General features: G+C 40.3%; 2 protein-coding genes across 6 annotated transcripts in view; one reads left to right on the plus strand and one right to left on the minus strand.

The window, feature by feature from the left end:
• Positions 1 to 10,621, minus strand: part of LOC308390193 (CASK interacting protein 2) — a 58,745-nt gene extending 48,124 nt beyond the window's left edge. For all 3 annotated transcript variants that reach the window (XM_080871925.1, XM_080871924.1, XM_080871923.1), the window contains exons 1-2: positions 10,533 to 10,621; positions 7,134 to 7,590 (exon numbers count right to left, since the gene is read on the minus strand). In XM_080871925.1, coding sequence (XP_080728051.1) covers positions 7,134 to 7,227 — 94 coding nt within the window. In that variant the 5' untranslated portion in view covers positions 7,228 to 7,590; positions 10,533 to 10,621. The remainder of the gene's footprint in view (positions 1 to 7,133; positions 7,591 to 10,532) is intronic.
• A 3,033-nt stretch (positions 10,622 to 13,654) lies between these two features.
• Positions 13,655 to 21,481, plus strand: mettl9 (methyltransferase 9, His-X-His N1-histidine). Of its 3 annotated transcripts, none has more exons than XM_080872065.1 (6): positions 13,655 to 13,710; positions 14,250 to 14,405; positions 15,413 to 15,603; positions 15,674 to 15,883; positions 20,090 to 20,274; positions 20,365 to 21,480. In XM_080872065.1, the coding sequence occupies exons 2-6, from the start codon at positions 14,316 to 14,318 to the stop codon at positions 20,589 to 20,591; spliced, it is 903 nt and encodes a 300-aa protein (XP_080728191.1). In that variant the 5' UTR covers positions 13,655 to 13,710; positions 14,250 to 14,315; the 3' UTR covers positions 20,592 to 21,480. The 3 variants fall into 3 exon arrangements, with proteins under 3 accessions (XP_080728191.1, XP_080728189.1, XP_080728190.1); XM_080872063.1 differs by lacking the exon at positions 13,655 to 13,710 and adding an exon at positions 13,911 to 14,070 and having other exon boundaries at positions 14,223 to 14,405; positions 20,365 to 21,481; XM_080872064.1 differs by lacking the exon at positions 13,655 to 13,710 and adding an exon at positions 13,912 to 14,070 and having other exon boundaries at positions 20,365 to 21,474.
• The last annotated feature ends 681 nt before the right edge of the window (positions 21,482 to 22,162 follow it).

Below are 22,162 nucleotides of genomic sequence, written 5' to 3' on the forward strand. Positions count from 1 at the left end.
CTTATCTTAGCTATGTGTTAACACTGTTAAAACTTAACGAACTTCATGTAATTTTTTGAACATCAGTCTTTTTACAATGGAATTCTTTCAACTTTAAATAACTGAAACACACAAAAAAACAGCTAACCCCACTAACCCACAGCCCCCATTATGGGTGAAGACGGCCCAGTTAGCAGCCTTGGGAGAGCTGACCGCAAACTGTTACACACTGCACAGAGAGGACCATGTCAGAGAACCTCTGTGATCATGAGCAAGTGCAATTAAATTTTACTTTTTCTACATACAGTGGGGCAAAAAAGTATTTAGTCAGCCACCGATTGTGCAAGTTCCCCCACTTAAAATGATGACAGAGGTCAGTAATTTGCACCAGAGGTACACTTCAACTGTGAGAGACAGAATGTGAAAAAAAAATCCATGAATCCACATGGTAGGATTTGTAAAGAATTTATTCGTAAATTAGGGTGGAAAATAAGTATTTGGTCACCTCAAACAAGGAAAATCTCTGGCTCTCACAGACCTGTAACGTCTTCTGTAAGAAGCTTTTCTGTCCCCCACTCGTTACCGTATGAATGGCACCTGTTTGAACTCATCATCTGTATAAAAGACACCTGTCCACAGCCTCAAACAGTCAGACTCCAAACGCCGCCATGGCCAAGACCAAAGAGCTTTCGAAGGACACCAGGAAAAGTATTGTAGACCTGCACCAGACTGGGAAGAGTGAATCTACAATAGGCAAGCAGCTTGGTGTGAAAAAATCAACTGTGGGAGCAATCATCAGAAAATGGAAGACATACAAGACCACTGATAATCTCCCTCGATCTGGGGCTCCACGCAAGATCTCATCCCGTGGGGTCAAAATGATCATGAGAACGGTGAGCAAAGATCCCAGAACCACACGGGGGGACCTGGTGAATGACCTGCAGAGAGCTGGGACCAAAGTAACAAAGGTCACCATCAGTAACACACTACAACGGCAGGGAATCAAATCCCGCAGTGCCAGACGTGTTCCGCTGCTGAAGCCAGTGCATGTCCAGGCCCGTCTGAAGTTTGCCAGAGAGCACATGGATGATACAGCAGAGGATTGGGAGAATGTCATGTGGTCAGATGAAACCAAAGTAGAACTTTTTGGTATAAACTCAACTCGTCGTGTTTGGAGGAAGAAGAATACTGAGTTGCATCCCAAGAACACCATACCTACTGTGAAGCATGGGGGTGGAAACATCATGCTATGGGGCTGTTTTTCTGCCAAGGGGACAGGACGACTGATCCGTGTTAAGGACAGAATGAATGGGGCCATGTATCGTGAGATTTTGAGCCAAAACCTCCTTCCATCAGTGAGAACTTTGAAGATGAAACGAGGCTGGGTCTTCCAACATGACAATGATCCAAAACACACCGCCCGGGCAACAAAGGAGTGGCTCCGTAAGAAGCATTTGAAAGTCCTGGAGTGGCCTAGCCAGTCTCCAGACCTCAACCCCATAGAAAATCTGTGGCGGGAGTTGAAAGTCCGTGTTGCTCGGCGACAGCCCCAAAACATCACTGCTCTCGAGAAGATCTGCATGGAGGAATGGGCCAAAATACCAGCTACTGTGTGTGCAAACCTGGTAAAGACCTATAGTAAACGTTTGACCTCTGTTATTGCCAACAAAGGTTATGTTACAAAGTATTGAGTTGTATTTTTGTTATTGACCAAATACTTATTTTCCACCCTGATTTACCAATAAATTCTTTACAAATCCTACCATGTGGATTCATGGATTTTTTTTTCACATTCTGTCTCTCACAGTTGAAGTGTACCTCTGGTGCAAATTACTGACCTCTGTCATCATTTTAGGTGGGGGAACTTTCACAATCGGTGGCTGACTAAATACTTCTTTGCCCCACTGTAGATCTTGTTGACCGAAGGCTCTTTAAACATCTTGGCTTGAGCTGAACAAGTCGGAACCATGCTGTTGGACAAACTCAATTTTACACCAATGATCTTTTTTTTCATTATTATGTATAAGGTCTAAATCTATATTAATGTACCCGTGACAGGTCTATACCAATATAGTCAGTGTGTGGAGATTTTTGACCACATGCCTGCCAAAGAACAATCCACCCAACCTCACCTTGGTGATAAATATATATATATATATTCTAGGGTAAATATATAAATATAGGTTTCACTCTAAGATATAATGGTGGTATAATTTATTGCTGATATTTGGAGATTATTAGCTAAACTAGGGCTGGTCAATTAATCAAAAATGAGTGAAAAACAACCTCTAATTAACATAATCCTGCAACTTGCAGATTTTTTTTGGCATAATATCTGTTGGGTGAGCTATCAGTATATTATATACACATCTAAAAGTGCATGCAATAGCACAGTACCGGTATACTCTTTTGCCTTTGTGTTGCTGCTCTTTGCCCAACTATAACCTTGTATTTAGTACTTGTGACAAAAGGGTGGGCTGGACCAAGGGTCAAGATAAAAGCAAGCATGTGTTACAATGAAAGACATTATAATCATGGAGGCCTGTGAAAAACCTCTAGTAATAATTTCCAGGGTGAGGCAAACAACACCCACATAAAAATGACTTTACGGGTCAAGCTGTGAATCTGAGTTGCTACCCACAGCCTACAGCCTTCTGTGTATCTATATACACTTTGCTTGCAACAGCTAAGCAAAAAGAAAACGGCTGTGGTGATTCCAGCTAAATTGACTGAGCACCTAACCTGAAGTCAGCAGATGGCTGATCGAGAGAAGAAACCTCCCTTCTCAGCTCATCGTCCATCAAGACAGCCACAGTGCCATCGCTAATCCCCTTCAGGACAAGCCCTCACTGGCAGAGGTCCCTAAACCCAGCACTGAGAGAGATAACGCTGAGAGTAATGCTCATATTCAGACTTTTAACATATCTGACAAATGTTTTGAGATGAATCTTTGAATTTAAAAAAATTGAATCTAGTTAAACCACTGACTGCACCCACTAATAAACAGTTATAGCAGTAGCTGAGGCTGAGAGGCTGGGACACACAGCTCACAGAGGCAATAAAGCTATTATAATATCCTTAGCAGCAGATTACTGTAATTTGTTTCAAAACAGCACTGCTTTTCAGTCGCAACTTACTTAAAAGACATGATGCTTGTTTTGAGCTTCAGTGTTATTTGCACCAGGTCATTATTACCTCGTATGTGTATCGCTAACTAACTCTGAAAAGATATGTAAACAGAACAGCTTTAAAGCAGGATTCAGGTTTCAGCGAGGTCTGTGTGGAGGGCAGGGTGTAACAGCATCACAATATGAAAAACTCCTCACTCAAACTGTTTGGTCAACTAGCTGTCAGCTTCAAAGTGATGCACGACAAGCAAATTAATTCCAGTGTAGGCACAGCTTAAGTTGTACCTGTGTGCCCATTTTGGTCGCCAAACTCCTAAAGAATAACCAAAAGGAGAGAAGAGGAGACATCCTCCTGCACTGTTACAAACTAAGCACTTATCTCTTTGCTGAAAAGCAGACAGTTTATCCATTCTCCCTGTTTTGTCTTTCACTGTATGTCAGGTGCTGTTGCGTTAGTTTGTGTACAAGCTGAGGCTCGTTTGATCTGTGCAAAGGGGAAAAAAATTACACTTGTTGCATCTTAGTTGTGGTCCATTATTTTGAAAACTGTAGTGTTTAGTCCCTTTGCTTTTAGACAGAAATCTGACTCCATTGAGGCGCCAGAGCTCATCACACCCACCCATCTGTGTTTCTACCAGATGTATCACAGTGTGTTTTGGAACAATCCCATGATCAGTTCTCTGCTTTGCATCCATTTCTTTTACAAAAGCATTTTTAGGCTGCAGGGAGAAGTAAAAGTGAGACACAGGAACAGCACAGCTCCTACTGTGTCTTACAGTCAGATGAAGGATGGAAAATAACAGTCTAAATATAAAGTAAAAATGGCCAACTATATCTCAGAATTGCTACATTTGGTAAAAACAATAATCTCATAATTTTAGAGGGAATTAATATGATTGTCAAAAAGATCACATTGTACCCAGTATTTACTGGGTACAATTTAATTTTCTTTAATTAATTTTTTTTAAATGTTTCAAATGTTTAAAAAGGGAAAACAAGGAACACCATAAATGATAAAATAATAATGATAATCATAATAATGAAGACATCCAACCACCTCTGGCCAGGTTACCGGAATAAATCCAACTTTAGCCTTGATAAGATATATTTTGCTGCTGCAGACAAGTATAGAAGATGGAGAGAAGGACTTACAATAAACTGCACCACAAAAGTCTATATTTTGGAGATATTCCTCTCCATCATTAATATGATGGAGAGGAATATCTATTATACTGCATTAGGTATGCAGTGTGACAAATTTCACCAATGGTAAATGAACAAGTTCCTTTATAGTGCCTTTCTACTCTATCTGAGCAATCAAAGCGCTTTACACAACTTGCCTCATACATCCATTCGCACAAGCACTTTTCTCTACACTCTTCTATCTAACATTCACACACATTCATACTCAGATGGATGCATCAGAGAGCAACTTGGGGTTATTATCTTGCCCACAGATATTTGCCATGCAGACTGGAGCAGACAGGGATCGAACCACCAACCAGTTTGTAGGTGACCTGCTCTACCACCTTAGCTTCAGCCACCCAAGCAATTGTCAAACTTTTTGAAACTTGAATTCCAGCAGAAATGACCATTTTAATAAGGTTTATTACAATATGTTTAAGTATTTTAGCATGAAACCTGAGTGCCTCTGATGATCCCCTGATTTACTATCCAGCACCAATGGCAACTATCTAATCTAGTATTATCATAGGGAGTTTCAAAGCAGGTCACTAAGAATTCAGATTGATTTGTTCATATCGATAAGCAGTTGTGTAAATGTTAGCTAATTCAGGTCAACATCAGAGAGCTCCCTGCTGCTCCAGGGATCTGCGTAGCTGCTGTCAGACAGTGGAGGCTCTGACAAAAATGACAAACAACTCCATCACTGATATTAAATTGTGAGTCCTGATCCCAGCAAACACAATTTTCAGTCCACTGGTGCAACAGATACACACTTTGTTGAACAGCAATATCACACTCGTGCTCTTGTTGTGCTGGTGGAAAGCATAAAAGTGTGCAAATTCTCCCATCAGGTCTAGTACAGCCTGAAGTTTTACTTAGCACACAAGCAAATGAGTAATGAGAGTATTTTTTTTTTCACTACACAAAACCAGAGGATATGCTGCAAAGAATACACGACACTAATACATTTGTAAAACCTAACTGTGCTTAAAAAAAGCATATACCAAATTAAATATTGCACATTAAAACATACTGTTAACATGGATATAAAAAGGTAATTAATTTGATCAATTTAATTCTACTTTTTATATACTCAGATTTACACCTCTGTTAATATACATATTTCTATGCATTCATACATTTGTTTGTCTTCTTTATATATTTTTGTGTCCTTATATAGAGTAGATTGCTTGTTGAACACTTATTCAGTATTTTAGCTAACACTTTACATATGTACAACTTCAGTTTGAAATTTGTAACTGCACATGTAGTTTAACGTGGAGTTTCTAAAAATTACATGAATACTTTCTTTCTCTGACGTCAGTTTAAATGCTGGATTGCTTTCACCTTTTTTTAAATACAAGAAATGAAAGAGTTGCCTCGACATGGACTGCCACATTCAGTCAAAGGAGTGTGCTGTTGCTTTATTGCTGCTGTTGTCTTTAAAATATTAATAGAGATGTTGCTGACAAAAGCTGTCCCGCTGTTTGCATCTTTTTGCTTTCACTCTCTGTGAACCCTCGCTCTCCCCTCCTCTCTAAATTAACCCCATGTTCATCTCATCAATGCAGGCAACTTGAGCAACTTTGCAACTTTCACCTAATTTTGCAACTTTTCAAACCCCTTTCGCTAAAAAAACACCCATCTACTATTTTCAATCATCCCCCACGAGCACATGGTCGTTTTTAATGCCGGCAAACATCAATCGGCAGCTGAGTTGAAAGGGCACTTGAATTTTTCTCAGGGTGGTATTTATACACATATATATAGCATCTACAGATATAGCATCTACAGATGGCATCACAGAATTTAACCATATACTAAATTGTCATAGAATTTGCAGTTAAAATAAGTTAATTGCAGTTCATTTAAATGCAACTGATTTCAGCATTGCAGGGTAGCTGCTTTGAAATGACTGGTTAACAGTTTAGCCTACATGGGCTGCTTGTATGTAACCATTTCATACTTCATAGCAAAAACAGAAAAATGTAAATGAACATCCACAGTTTTGTATTTTGCTCCAAAGCTGCATTTTGATAACAGATGCAGCACTTGCTACAGGCCACCCTCGCTGGTCGTTTAGAAAACAGCAGAGAACATTACTCATTCACTTTCCCCTGCTGCACTGCCTCAGCCAGTCTAACAGTCGCTGGTTTTTCATGAACAGAAATACACACCAGCACAAAGACAGACAATATCACTTTTAATATTCTCTACAAAGCAATGCTCGCTGCCTGTGTAGTGTGCAAAGTGTATAACAGGCTTTTTCCTGACAGCCACAGCTTTGTTCCCAGCACTCGTCACTGAACAGCCAACCATCCTGATGAAAGCCCAGAGCAGATAACGCCATGAACAGAGGCAGCTTCAGCTTCACAGTCTGTTTGGCCTCTACTCTCCCCAGACGTGGATAAGGGAGAACCCTGTCATTTAAAACAATGCAACTATAAAGAGAGCTTGCTTGTCGGCCAATTCAAATCTAAGCAGATAAGACTCAAAGAAAGCCCCGTAAACCCCACAAAGCAAGAGGCAGGAGCTGCTGGGGTCTGCATTTAGGAGATTAGCTCGTGTTGTGCCGCAGTTTGAATCCACTTAGTTTCAAATTGTCCCCAAACTAAATGCCAGAGGGAGGGCCACGCTTTGTGGTCTGCTGCTGAACTTGATCCTGTGATTATCACAAAGAGACTCCACTTGGTTTAGTAAGCAACAACACTGATGGCAGGAACTCCGCCATTGCTATCTCAGTTGGATTTCACAGTGTAAACAATATATATTCCCAGGCTCTGAGCAAAGAACAAACACAATAGTCATACAAAAGCAATCCCCCACCCTTTCCATACTTACTGCTTTTATTGCACTTGACTTTAGAGAGAAGCTTGTGAGCCAGCAGGAAATCTCCACTCTTCACGGCCACCAGCAGATCCTGTTCTTTTCCCATGATTACAGACCTAACCACAGACACACAAACTGATCGCAGGCAGCCGCCAAGGCTTTTTTGTCTTGTCTTTTCAGCTACAGGTAGCTGCTAATTCCCAGCAATGAGGTGAGGCGGATGAATGCAGGACTGAGCAGCATCTAGAGGGAACAGCGCATCAGGTGAGGTGGTCAAGGACGTCTTCTTCCTCTTGTCACTAATGTTTATTTCCATTATCTCTGATCGCTGTTTGGCTTCCTGATGATGACCTTGATTTGAAGTTACAGTAAGCTCTGTAGCAGTTTTACTTGCTCGCAGGACTGAGCATAATGTTCACAGTCTGTTTTTGACAAACTGGAAGCAGCTGCAACCCAACCTGCCATGACACTGCCAAGTAGAAGCAAAGGAAAGAAAGAACAGAATGAAATCACTTTGAGTTCACAGTAACTTTAAAAAAAATACAGCCAGTGAAAAGAGCATTACCACACAGTCCCAAAAAATGCACCGTTTCATATTAAAAACGGTCAATTATCAACAGCTTTCTGACATTGTTCTGTAGAAACCATCAGCAGTCGGGCCGATTCCCCCAGCCAGTGACACTGAACCACTGAAGAAGAGGATGAGCAGACTCGTATCATGGATGTTTTATAACACAGATGTTTACGGTAGTGCCACAGAGTATGCATTACATCTAAACAGACTGTCAAAGTCAAGCAGTGTCTACACCGGAGTTATATCCATGTTTTCGTTTTCCACCTATTATCTATTTCCAGGTTGTAGGTGCAGCATTCTGAGCAGAGAAGCCCAGACTTCTCTCTCCCAGGTACCTGCTCCAGCTTCTATGGGGCCATGCTAGCTGAGAGACATAATCTTTTCCAGTCTAACCAGGTCTACCTCAGGGTCTCCTCCCAGTTCAACCTCAGGGTCTCCTCCCAGTTCAACGTGCCTGAAACACCTTACCAAGCAAGGAGCCTAGGTCATGGGAGGGCTTGCTGTAGCTGGAGGCTGCTGTAGGTTTGTTAAAGGCTTGTTGGAGATGTAGGTTATTGTAGGTGGAGGGCTTGGCAAACCTTGTAGGGGGTGATGAACTCCACAGTAAACCAGTCCAAGGCAAGGTGATGCATAGGAATCTTTTGAGTCATGCTTAAAGTTTTGCCTTTCATTACATGCGTGAATTAGGTAAAACTGGAAAACCACAGCTATTCACCCCAAATAGCCAGTAATACAAATGGTAAATGGTAAATGGCCTGTATTTATATAGCGCTTTACTAGTCCCTAAGGACCCCAAAGCGCTTTACATATCCAGTCATCCACCCATTCACACACACATTCACACACTGGTGATGGCAGCTACAAGGATGAGTAGAACAGGTAGCTGGAAATGAGTTAAAGCAACATATTTTCCCAATTTAGCATGAGAACCTACCAACACTTTTCTCCAAGCCCTTTCCTCTCCTGTCTCTATAGAAATTCTGATCTGAACGATACAATCTGAGCTGCCCTCAAACAGCATCAGTAATATTGTCCTCCTTTTCCAACTGCTCATCACATCAAGAGAGAATTCATGGTCTCTGGGAAATCTAGCTGATGGATTTTTTTTCCCCTTAGTTGAAATATTATGACTTGTGTGAAAATGTATTTACCTCTTTGGAGACTATAAAAGTCCAGTGATGTGGCACAACAGATAAACATCAATGAAAACTTAAAAAAGCGCTAAAAGTGCTCAGCTTATACAGGTATCATGATAAGTTAGTAAGCATTTTGTGAAACCTAATAAACAATGGCACCATTATTTGATATCCTTTAATATAAAACAATTATCAAGCTCTAATTGAAGAAAGTTGTCTAATTCAACAGGCAAATAAAATGCCATCCCTTCCAAGAAATCAATAAGCAAATTTTCAGTAGTTAAATACAGTCAAGAATAAGCAAGTGACTTAAACTTGACCCAGCATTTGTTTGTTTTCTTTGATCCAGGAAGCCAGGTCCCTCTGGAGTGTGCAACTAATCTCCAACTCTTCCCGTGCAGCAACATGGTCTCCGTTCACTGATAACATCCCCCTGACCTTTAAGAGGAAGCATCTTTTCAGTGAAGCAATGCCAGGCATTCTGCCAGCTTACGTTATTGGGAGAAAAAGTTGTGTTTTTCTCTCTGAGAAAAAGCAGCAGGCAGAGCCACTTCAGAACCAATTTGTTCAAAATCACAGATGTGCGGGTTAGCAAGTGCAGACTAGGGGGACACAAAGTGACCATACAATTGATCTCAGGGAAACATAGAGACAGCCTCCCTGGGTTTCTACACTTACCACTGAGGCAGATTAAACAGGGTTTTTCACAGAGTCAAACAGTGTCCAATTAGATTCTGTCTGTATGCAAAACAAAACAATCTGAGTCTGGAGGAGGCTGTCTTGGATGAAATAGTGCTCTGCAGGCACGATGTCCACCTAGTTCAGCTATTCTGCTGCAGACTTCTAGGTGATGATGCAGCAGGGTAGCCCAGCAATAGATGCCAATGCACATGGTTTAAAACTAGCCATGCACCTCTACACGCAGAAACAACTGCACAGCCCATCACTAACATGAGCAATGCAGAATGTAAACAAGAAAGCCAAAATTGGCATGTTGGCCTAAAGTGGATAGAGAGCTTACTTCAGTAGGGTTACACTGTAGTTGATCGTGGATGACCAAAGTGATAAGTGACAAATCCTTGAGTTGCACTACACTGTACGAGAAATTCTTCAGTCTAATATAGTCTAATATACTACATGTATATGTTGTAGACCTAATTTTCTCTGCAATATTCAGCTCAATAGCAAGCAGACCAAACCTCTATTCTTCACTGGGACAATTTCATTTACATCCCACTGCAGCAAACGGACGAATGCAATATACAAAAAACTGAGAACTTTATGAAATCAAAACATCTGCATCTCATCAACATCACAAATCTATAACACCCTCTTCCACCACCGTGAAGCACAGATGGATGGAAAAAGCCCTGAAAGTTGGTGATTTATGAAAACAAGGTCCTTGCCGACCAGGGAAATTTACTGGAAAACGCCAATAGCTCGTTCAAAGTTATCGTACATTTTCAGCTGTTTGCCTGTAAGTGAAAAAAACATGATCATGCGACTTGTGGACGCATTTCATTGGGACTGCCGTCTGCTCTCATCGTTCAAATCTAGTTCGCCAAGTTACCAATCTCAACTATCAAGGTGTCCCAACTACTGTCCTTCCTACTATAATCCTGTCGTATTTCTATTAACCGAGTCCGTCTCTTTTTAGTCTGTTCACAATGAACAGGTTTAAAGAAGGGAAAAGGTTCTCACCTGCTCAACTACGGCGGTGTAATAGGATAGCTCACAACCGAGCAAGAAGAGCGCTCAGGGTAGCGCGAGACGGACTTACAGCGTTAAGAGACCCGCGAACACTGACACAACTTCTGGTAGAAACTTTCAAAGTAAAGTTGCGCAACAAGTCTTGGATTCTTGCTTGTCAAACTTCCTTTGTTTTTTGCTTGTTTTCAATATCAGATGGCACAGAGTTATGTTCGGACCGGAAAATTCAACGTCAGTTTCTGACGCCACTGAGCAATAACCCTTGGATTGTCTGACTTCCACTTCTATATGATTTTATTATGAAGGGAAAATTACACAACTCGATCTAGCGTCCTTCTTCGGTTTGGTTAACTTAACGGAGGTGAGTAACCAGCCTACTGTATGACCATCATATTGAAACAAAAGTTGTTTTTTATTAATAATTATGAAAACTAAATATTATTACTATTATTACAAAGCAAAGTTCTCGCTACTAAGGAGCCATTTCCCCCATTTATATACTTGCTTATTTTAGCCATAGTTGTTTTTGTTTGTTTTGTTTTTCTTGACGAATTTAAATTTGACTGTTTGTGTGATGGCAGTGTGAGTTAAATCCTCAGACCATTTTTAGTCAGTATTAAGTAAGTCTTGTTAGAAGCTTATTTCCCTCAGTGGACCCTGCTGGTGAGAAGAGTGAGCGAGAGCTAGCAGAGCAGTGATGTAGTAGCGACATCTGCTGATGAAACACTGCTACTAACATTACTCCTAGTCAAATCCAAGGCAGCGCGATTTTCTGTTACCTCGCGTTTACAGTCTTGTATAAAAGTCCATTTCGGCCATTAAAAAGAAAAACCAAATCCAGAAATGTTAAAAACCAAAAAAGTTAGTCATGATTTATAGAAATTATCATGATTTGACTTGCATGTTAAAAGGATCAGCTAAAATGATCAGCGTTTTTAAAAATAAAACTATCATTATGAAATCACAAAGGTAAATGGTGAGAGTTTTGAAAAACTGAAAAGAAAATGAAGGTATGACAAATTGTTTAAAATTATGAGGGGAAAATCTAAGTGATGAGACAAAACATGCAGATGAGAAGATAGAATGGCAAATTGTGAGATGAAAAGAGGAGCTAGAAAGTTATAAAGCATAAGGTCAAAATAAGACGAGAAAAATTATCACATAAGAAGTCAAAGGCATCAAGTGGTCTTCAGACAACAGGTTCGGTCAACCACGCCCACTTTTTCTCTGCTCATTAGCCCCGGAAATAAATAGCTGTAGTAGTAGACTTTGAAATTCATTTACTTCTGTAGGTGCAGGTAACGCCTCATCTCTTCGCGCGCCGTCGGGGTATGTAACACATGCTGCGTTTTCAAAGTCCGTGTAATTCCTTGGCATTCACTGCTGTAGAAATGTCTCCCAGAGAGCCTGTTGGTTGCGTTTGTCTATGTCGAGGAAAGGTGTGCACACTTCCCTTTCTGTTAATTTAAGTGTGACATTGTACTATACTTTAATGTTATATAGAATATAGTCTTTAATAAAAATTAAAATATAACATTTTTTCACAACAAAGAAGGCTTCCACTGCTACTTCTCTTGGGTTCTAGTTACATTTTTATTTATAAGATTTTCGTTTTTTATCTAAACGATATAAATGTAAATGAGTGACAGCTTCCAGCAGTTTTTAGCTTTGGAAAGGAGACATTTGAAGATCAAATTCAAAAAGGTTGCTTTTGAGCTTTGTTTTTAAAAGCCCTGAGTGAATTCATCTGGGATATCTTTCACAATGTCACTATTTGAACTATTCTTAGTGGAGTTTGTTTTTGTGTGCACGGCCTTGTTAGGATTATCATGCAGTATTCCCTTTGGGAAAGAAACAGGCTAGAGATGAACATAAACTCTTTATTTCCAAGGTCAGTCACTGGGAACCATGCAGACTGATTTGAGGAATGTGACTCATCTTGCTGGCTGTTCTAACCATGCAAAGCATGAAAAGTTCTCCTGAGCAGCAAAACAGGACATAGTGCAGTTGTGTTTCAATTATTTGAAACCTAAAGTAAGAAAAACTCATTCAAACAATGTCTAGACAGACTTTTATACAGAATTCTGTGAGATGCTTCTCTCAGCAAGACAAATGAAATTAAAGTAAAGCTTCTCACAACTTTGAGCCACTGCAGAAGAATGACAAACTGATGCTAAATGACCCAAAAAAATTTTTTTACATCGTTAGCATTTTAGAGGTAATCTGGTGAAGAGTGTTTTCTTGCAGAAATTTTTTTGCACATATTTTATGAATTATGACATGATGCCCAAGTTGATTCAATCAGTTAATCAAAGTTTCTCCACGGCTGTCTGTTACCCACAGCAAGACTTCTCGTGTATTGTATATTGCTGAAACTCTAATAGGGTTTGAGACGCCACAAGAGGGAACGTGAGACTCATTTTAGTTCAGTGGATGAATTGTTGGCATTAAAGTTTTAATTCTAAAAAATTTAATTGTCCCATATTGCTTTAGATTCTTTCAGTGCCCCATTTTGCTTTTGCAGTCTTATCTGAAACTGAGGCCTTGCAACATTGCATTGTCTTCATATTTCGTATAATCAATGCCAACTAAAAAAAGACAGAAATAGCCACTGTGTTGTTGTGCATTTGATTTTGATCCAGAAGTAACTGTATTTGGACAAAATTGTGTACTAGATGCCTGCGAGCTTGGTTGGAAAAATTCACATATTTGCTCATTGGTGAAAGTAACCGACAAAAATAATTTATTTATTTATTTTTAGACCTTGCTAGATTTCTAGAGGAAACATTCCTAGAGTCGAACAGCCTTTATATCAGACCATAAACATGCTCCTGTTTATGGGCGGAGGGTGACTCTGTCAAAAGACTGCAGGATACCAGGAGTCTGTGGAAAACTGGCCCCGAGTTCCCTTGCTCTGACCTCTTTAAACATTTCCATTTGAGACTGGTTTCTACTTCCAGGCTGTTGAATAAAATGCAGTGCATTTACACATTTCTAGTCTTATAGTACAGAAGCATATCCAGGGTTTGTTCATTGGTCAGCCATTTGTTAGCAAGTGAGCATGCTCTTGTTTCTCGGTCAGATCAAACCTTCCATCACGCCTGGCTGCACAGTGCCAAGACTACAGCGAACACTGGCTCAAAGCTTAAAAATTGAACTTCACTAACAGGTGATGTCATGTAGCCGTGGTTTGGGGAGGAAACTACTGGAAAACGTTTACATATTGCAGGAAATGATTCACGGGCGCGTTAAATAAATGCTGAGTTTTAAATAATGAGGTGATAGGTGCTGGAAACGGGTTTTTTAGGTTTGGCACGTCTAATGGATACGCCTAAGCATAGGGTGGCGGTAAAGCGCGCATAAGCGGTTTAAACGCCTCCAATAAAGCCAAAAGAAGACAAAGCATTGACTTTTTGTTGTCATATTGGGCAGAGACCCTGCAGATGGCACTGAGTTAAATGTAATAAGCTGACAGTGGGATTAAGTACATGGTAACAGGCCTTGTTGAATCCTCCGCTTGCCCCCGCAGGTTAGTTTGCCGTCGTGTAACCGGACACATGCCTCTGCGTGCTGCTTTGCAAGTGGCTGCTGTTCGCCTCTTTAACACCATCTAATATTAACCGCGGCACTCTGGCCACTTTGCCTCTTCTCTCTCGGTTTCTGTCATCTCTTCTGCTCAAGACTTTATTCATTATGTGTCCTCTGCAGCTGAGGAAGTTGCTCTTTGTAGGGTGGGTCGTAGGTTACGTCGCCTTTCTGCTCTCAATCAAGAGGATGTGGACCGGGAAGTACATCCGAAATCCGGTTGTCCGCTCTCTCCTGGTGAACATGCTGAGCGACCTGGATACGATAGACGTTACAAAGGTAGGTTACCTGCGAATGGTCCTTGTCACGACTGCGGGGGTTCTGTAAAGGGTAAAACGAGGCTTTGTGAAATACTGAAAAGTTGGAATCAATTGTGCAGATGTTGGACTAAAAAGTGATCGTTTGCCAAAGTGATTTCCGGCATTAGCCCAAAGATTATTGCCTGTATTTAAGCTGCTGATCTATAATATGTGAACAGGATGTCAAAGAAGTTTCTCGTGGGTATGACAGGGTAATTTTGAGCCACGAACTACATTCCTGTCACAATGTAGACATATGTGCGTTTTTGGCAAAGTGACTTTTATATATAGCGCTTATGTATCAGCTCAAGTGTCACTGACATCAAAAATGTCTGTTTTTGTTTTGTAAAGGGAGATCTGGCTATTTCAACACATACAACAGTTTTATAAACATATGCATTGATTTAAAATGTAGGTGCACTAACACAGTCATAAATATACTTGCAAAACAGGTCATTTCTTCATTTTATATACAACTTCTTCATAAATCTTGTTATGCCCAGCATATTCACCAGTATAGGCAAATGTATAAAGTATACATTGAAAACATCAGAAATCACTTGGCACAACACCGGGGTTGTATCGGTGGATGACTTGTAAGTGTTGCGCAATTATAAACAGGGCGAATAATATGGTTGTGGTGCTTGAAAGGAAAAAAACTGACTGTTGATAATAATCTTACTGTAATGAACAATGTGTTCTGAAGCAGAACATGTTCCTTCATTTAACATGCACACACCCCCCACTTACTGCACATCTTGCAAATAAAATGTAGTGTAACACTACTGGAACAACAAGATCTCCAGCAAATCAGCCCAAAGCAAGGTTAGCATGTTCACTCAGCAGGGTTGGTGTTGAATGAGAACTCAGAATGTGTATGACTGTGACTTATCCTCAATGCTCACTTGATTGTATTCAGCAACTGTATGTTTTCTGTACTTTTCAGCTGTGCCTTATTATTTCATATTTTCTCTAAAACTTGTTTAGTGGTACAGGTGCAACCCTGACCAACTGGAAGAATCACTGCAGCCACTGTTTATCCAAAACCAGCTGGATGCGGACACCAGGGCTTTTGTGGAACAGAGTGAAGAGAAGTCTACGTATCTCTTCACCCAAATCTATTATTCTCTCGTCTCAACTGTCCTCAGCCCGCTGGTATCGCGTACCTCCATTAATGGGTGAGTTCTTTACACACTAGTCTTCCTTTCACCTGTAGTCCATCTTTGCCTGACTTGCGCTCCCTCTTAGGTTTCTGGGTCGCGGCTCTATGTTCGTGTTTTCCAAGAACCAGTTCCAGCAGCTTATGCGGATCGAGCCAGACTGGGTGGCTGACAGACTATTGGACCTCGGCGCGGGGGATGGTGGTGTTACAAAGGTGATGGCACCACATTTCACGGAGGTCTATGTAACTGAAGTGTCATTGACCATGAAAAGGCGTCTCCGCAAGAAGAAATTCAAGTAAGTGTGGGATTTTTGTTTTGTTAAACTAAATGAAAGTTCTGGGTGATCTTGGATGGCGGATGTAGCAGGTGGTGGTGCAGACGTAGCTCCGACTTTCAAACGGTCACGATTAAAACCAGAGATATATAAAACAACTGATGGAAGGGTAATTGTAGAGGATGAACTACTTAATTTCCTTGCTGTAAAAATCAAAACTTTAAGTCAGGATGAAATTGTGTTGTTGGCCACGAACACATTTGAATCCGAGGGGATTGAAGCCTCCAAGAAAGTTTTGTTTGAGCTCTGCCCCACTACCTCACAGCGGTGCGTTGGATATAAAGGACAGCATAAAGACGCCAACAATATTAAACTCTGTCTTAAAGTGCTGAATGAGTGTGGGGAGAATATCCCAAGATTTGTATCTCATCACCTGGATGATTTGCCGCCTGTTACATACTCCAGCATGGATGTGTGTTGTCTACTACGGCGAATGGACCAGCTGTGTGCTGAGGTGGGTGCTTTAAAACATGTAGTTAAACTACAGGCGGATGTCTGCGAGCAAGTTATGACCAATGCTGTGGAGGTCGACCAACGTGTGACTGCTCTTGAGTGTCGGCCTGAGGTACCGGCTGAGCCTGTTACGCTGAATGCTCAGGGGTCGGGGACCGCTTCCCACTTTCCCCTGGGGAAACACGCAGAGGAGCGGTGGGGGAGTCGAAGTAAAGGCGGCCCGCGTGAAAGGCAGGAAGCCAGAGCTTTGGCTGCTTCAAGGACTGGGACAAGCACAGTGTCAGCATTTTGTCCGGAGATGTTGCTATGTGGTCAAGATCGGGCTCCGACGACAGCCTCAGGTCGTAATATGGAAACTACAGCAACAACGGAGGATCCCGTTGAGACAGTGCTTTCTACATGCTCCCCACAATGGAGTAAAGTTGTGAAAAATGGCAAGCCTCGTCTCAAGCTGGAGAAGGTTAATTCGGGTTCAGGAATGCATGCTGCTACCACTGGACACAATAAGAGGCCTGGACCTGTATCGATTATCGGCACTGGAGCTGTGAGTACAATCAGAACTGTGCAAACTAAATTGGTGAGCGTGTTTGCCACTAAATTTGCCCTGGATGTAGATGCAGAAACTCTTGCTCTGTATTTGAGAGAGAAACTCAAAAGAGATGTGACCTGTCAAAAAATTGCTACTAAACGTAGCAGGTTCGGCTCTTTCAAGGTTACTGCTGAACGTAATGATGTAGGTGAAATGTACAATCCTGAACTCTGGCCTGAAGGGGCTCTGGTCCGGCGTTTTTATGAACCTCGTAAGCCCGGTACGGTTGTGCCAAGCTCAGTGGATCCAGCAGGGGAGATAACTGCGATACCAACGTATTAACATGAAGATGTCTATTAGGATATTATCATACAACTGTCGTGGTCTACGTTTGGGACAGAGTGCAGGGGACAAAGCTCGACGGATTGTTGTGGACAGTCTGCTTGCAGAATGTGACATTTTATGCTTGCAGGAGACATGGTTGTCCAAACAGGACCTGGGAAAACTTAACTGTCTAAATGCAAGTTTTTTGGGAGTGGGGGAATCAACAACTGATCTCAGCACAGCCATAGTCAGAGGCAGAATACCTGGAGGGGTTGCTGTGCTTTGGGACAAAAAAAATAGACCCTGTGATAAAGCCCATTAGACTGGATGTAGACTGGTGTATTGGTATACAATAGTAGTTTTATCATTCTTAATATTTATACTCCCTATGAATCTTGTCAAAATGAGCAAGAATACCTCAGTAGGCTGGCTTTTATTAATGCATTTATTCAAGACAACGATACTTACAGCATATATGTTTTGGGTGATTTTAATGCTGATCTCACAGACAGCAGTTCTCAGTTTGCTAAACACTTAACTCACTTTTGTCAAGTTAATAATCTTATCTTGTCTACCAAAGTGTTACTGCCTGCAGATAGCTATACATAAGTGAAGCCTGGCATAGTACATCATGGCTGGACCACTGTATCTGTACAGCTGATGGACATGCAGCTTTAGCAAACATGACTATTAGGTATGAGGTAACTGTGTCAGATCATATACCTTTTGGTTTTACTGTGAATGTGGAACAAATGCCAGCAACTACTGGAAATAATATTGCTACCAGTGTAAAATTAGACTGGTCAGCATGTAGTGAAGATGATTTCTTAGCTTATCATAGTAATACCGATATACATCTGAACAACATTTCTTTGCCCAAAGAAGCTATTTTGTGCAAAGATGTCAACTGTAAGAAAGCTCTGCATAAACATTTACTCTGCTCAATGTATGATGATATAGTGACTGCTCTGTATAAAAGTGGTACACTGCTTGATAAACAATATAAGCATAAGAAACCTAACATCAGACCTGGCTGGAAAGAACATGTATCCATGTACCATGATGAAGCTCGCATAGCTTATAAATGTTGGGCCATGGCTGGAAGACCTAAACAAGGCCCAGAATTTGAACAGAAAAAATGTGCGAATGCCAGATATAAGTATGCTGTTCGCTTTATAACTAAAAATGAGCAAATGCTGAGAGCAGATTCTTTGGCCAGGAAAATGCTGTGTAATAATACGGCAGATTTTTGGAAAGAGGTGAAAGCTCTTAATAACTGTAAACCATCTCTACCATCAACTGTTGAAGGTGTTTCTGGGGCAGATAACATTGCAGCATTATGGAGACAGCATTACAGTGCGTTGTTTAACTGTATAAAAAGTGATCCATATGAGGACAATTTTGACATGAGTAATGACACAATAAGTGTAAGGACACATGAAGTATATGAAGCCATTCATAGGTTGTCTGATGATAAATCCTCTGGTTTGGATCACATCACTGCAGAACATTTAAAACATGTAGCACTCTGTTTCACTGGGTTTATGATTCATGGCATATTACCAGACTCAATGCTGTGTATTTTACTGGTACCAGTTATGAAGGACAAAGCTGCAAAAGTGAGCTGTTTGGATAATTACAGGCCAATTGCACTAGCCAGTATTTTATCTAAGGTGTTAGAAAGAATCTTGTTTGACAGAGTTAGTGTGTTCATCTCTTCTCTGGATAATCAGTTTGGCTTCAAACCAAAGCACGGCACTGACATGTGCATATATGCACTCAAGGAAATAGTTAGTTTGTATAGGGCTAAAAATTCATCTGTCCTCATGTGTTTCATTGATGCCTCTAAGCCTTTTGATCGAGTGAACCACAGAAAACTTTTTGATAAAATGAAGAGACGGGGAGTTCCTCAGTATATCGTGAGGATTCTCTCTTACTGGTACGCTCATCAGAACATGCAGGTTAAATGGGGAAGCAGTATTTCTGCCTCCTTTGGTGTCAGCAATGGTGTTAGACAGGGTGGGATTTTGTTTCCAATTTTATTTAATTTGTATGTTGATGATTTGTCCATACAACTGAGAGCCTGTAACACTGGGTGTATATTAGGTAAAACATTGATAAATTATCTTATGTATGCAGATGACCTGGTTGTTTTTAGTCCAAGCAGTGCTGGGTTACAGGATCTTCTTAATGTCTGTACTGAATATGGTGTGCAATATGACATTGAGTACAATGCTGCTAAAAGTGCTGTTTTGATATGTAGAACCAAGCAGGATAAACAGCTAAATTTCCCTTTGTTTAAACTGGCACAAAAAACTCTTGAAGTTCATAAAAAGGTGAAATACCTGCCAGCCAGATGTTTGTAGCTGTGGGTGTTTGGACTTTTAAAGCACTTTTAAGAAAGCTAATGTTCAATTTTAGAGAACGACTGGATTGTTCGAGTAACAGTATAATTTTAGCACTTACAGATCCAACAGTGAGTGGTTCCCGTTACGCATCCAGTCTGAGAAAGCACTGGTTAAAGTGTTTGTGTATTTATTGATTTATTTTAAGTAATTGTGTTTTATGTATATTATGGTTTTGTATTTTTACAAATGCATACCATTAAAAAAAAAAAAAAAAAAAATATATATATATATATATATATAGATAGATAGATAGATAGATAGATAGATAGAGATATATATATATAGATATATATAGATATATATATATATATATATAGATATATATAGATATATATATATATATAGATATATATAGATATAGATAGATATATATAGATATAGATAGATATATATAGATATATATATATATATATATATATATAATTTCTCCTGCTAAATTCCTGTTGATATCAGACTGCTGGGTATAGATGCGTGGCAGGAGACAGGCTTTAAGTATGACGTGATCAGCTGTTTGAACCTTCTCGACCGCTGCGACGATCCCCTGCATCTCCTGAAGGACATCCGACAATCACTGGTTCCAGGGACGGGAAGACTCATCGTGGCTGCTGTGATTCCTTTCCAACCTTGGCTAGAAATCGGTCAGTTGAAAATAAATGCTGCTTGTATGTTATGCTCTGTAACCATTTTCTGTCCAGATAAAGCAGCCTCTTTTTGTCTCTCTTCCCCAGGAGGGAGATGGGAGCGTCCCAGGGAATACATAAAAATTCAAGGCAAGACTTGGGAGGAGCAAGTAAACAGTCTTACAAATGAGGTTTTCCGAAAGGTGGGGTTTGAGGTGGAGTCCTTCACCCGATTGCCATACCTCTGCGAAGGGGACATAGCAAGAGATTACTACCTTCTTGATGATGCAGTTTTTGTTCTAAAGTCCTCAGATGATCAAGTGGCTGCTCCATGAGTACTACAAGCACAGAGTATGTAGTTATATTTTCATGAGCATTCTTGAATCGCAGTGTTTGACTTTTTTAGAAGTGGCGAGTCGGGTGTGAAGCTCAGGTAACATAGTTTCAATGTTCACCAGCCATCTTGTTTAGTGAGACCTCTACCCAAAAATCTGGAAGGCATTTGGCCTATAAGAAAATGCCACTAATGGACTCTGATGTCATAACTCTTACACAACCAACAAAACATGAGATTTTTTTTTTTGTCGTTACCTGTGCTCACTGGAAGTATCATTCTGTATTGATGCAGAGGACCCTCTTGAGATGGTGTTTAACTGGACCCTTATTTTTCCCAACAAATTTTCTACCCAATATCAGACAGTGAAGATGGTGCAAGTGAAAGAAAGGCATTTAAACACCCATTTTGTAGCCAGTTCATTATAATTTTACAATAACTTGAAGCAGAACTTTTAAAGTGAGCCCATGGAATTCCAGCTTCAATGACCACAAAAAGAATATTGTAGACTGTTCAAAGCTAGTTCTTTTCTTTCTTTCTTTTTCTTTTTTTAATGAAAATAGATTAAAGCTTTATTCTTTGACAATAACATCTAAATCTTTAATTCTTGATATAAAATACCTGTTGGTGCTAGTAGATGTAACTATGATATAAATGGACAAGGCCTTAGTTACCGCATTGACTTGTAAACTACTGGTTTTACTATTCCAAGCAATGCTGTAGCAGCAAGCCCTGCATTTATGGCTGTTTATGAATTAAACTTTGTCTCTCAATGTTATGGCCTGAATCTATGCTGCTCAAATAATGGTGCAGAATGAATTTTTTTTTGGGGGGGGGGGGGGAAATGTGCCACACATAATGCAGTCTAAGTGTTTGTTCTAAATAAAATACACTTTTGAGCGTTTCTTGGCTTAATTTTATTTTTGTCATGCTGCAGTGTGAAGTTCCTGTAAGATAATATTTGCCTCAAAGAAATTTGACAATCTGTACCTTCAACAAATTCAATACTAGTGTATCCCAGCCTAGTCTTCTGTGAGAACTATAAATGTATGCACTGCTTCCAAACAGCAGATTCAAACTTAGTCCAGCTATCAGATTATCCCCTACTCTTAATAGATCTCTGTGGGGGTTTTTTTTTTTTTTAATTTATTTGCTCTTGTGGTCTCAAAGGTTTTATACATATTTCAAAGATTGGCAAGTAGGCATTACTTGAATATTTTAAGGATTATCTTTGATTTGATGTATATTTAAGAAATGCATTTCTGCTCTTGCTTGTTACCAGACTCCAACGTACTGCTTGCCATTAAGTCTCATGTTGTACCTGTTTAAAAGGTTGGTCAGGGTTTGCAAAATGGAGCAGCGAAAGCACAATGAGCATATGGGGTCATATAATGGGGTGTTTATGTTTCACTAACAAAAGTTTTGGGGGACTTGGCAAGGACTGCCTAAAGTTGGTACGTGAGTATGGGCAGATGGCTGATTACAGGAACCACCTGAGAGTCAACCTCTGCTGCAGACGAAACAGGATTGCCTCTAAAAATCTGCAAATAAGCTCTTCAGTTTCTGGAATTA

The sequence above is a fragment of the Rhamphochromis sp. 'chilingali' genome, assembly GCF_963969265.1.
Source record: "Rhamphochromis sp. 'chilingali' genome assembly, chromosome: 22".
Taxonomy (NCBI): Eukaryota; Metazoa; Chordata; class Actinopteri; order Cichliformes; family Cichlidae; genus Rhamphochromis; species Rhamphochromis sp. 'chilingali'.

What these genes read in the sequence shown, in the direction of transcription:
- mettl9 (XM_080872063.1), top strand. Translation starts at nt 14,235, where the DNA reads ATGTGTCCTCTGCAGCTGAGGAAGTTGCTCTTTGTAGGGTGGGTCGTA. An exon ending in ATACGATAGACGTTACAAAG is followed by an intron (nt 14,406 to 15,412) that starts GTAGGTTACCTG and finishes AAACTTGTTTAG; the next exon opens with TGGTACAGGTGCAACCCTGA. An exon ending in TCGCGTACCTCCATTAATGG is followed by an intron (nt 15,604 to 15,673) that starts GTGAGTTCTTTA and finishes GCTCCCTCTTAG; the next exon opens with GTTTCTGGGTCGCGGCTCTA.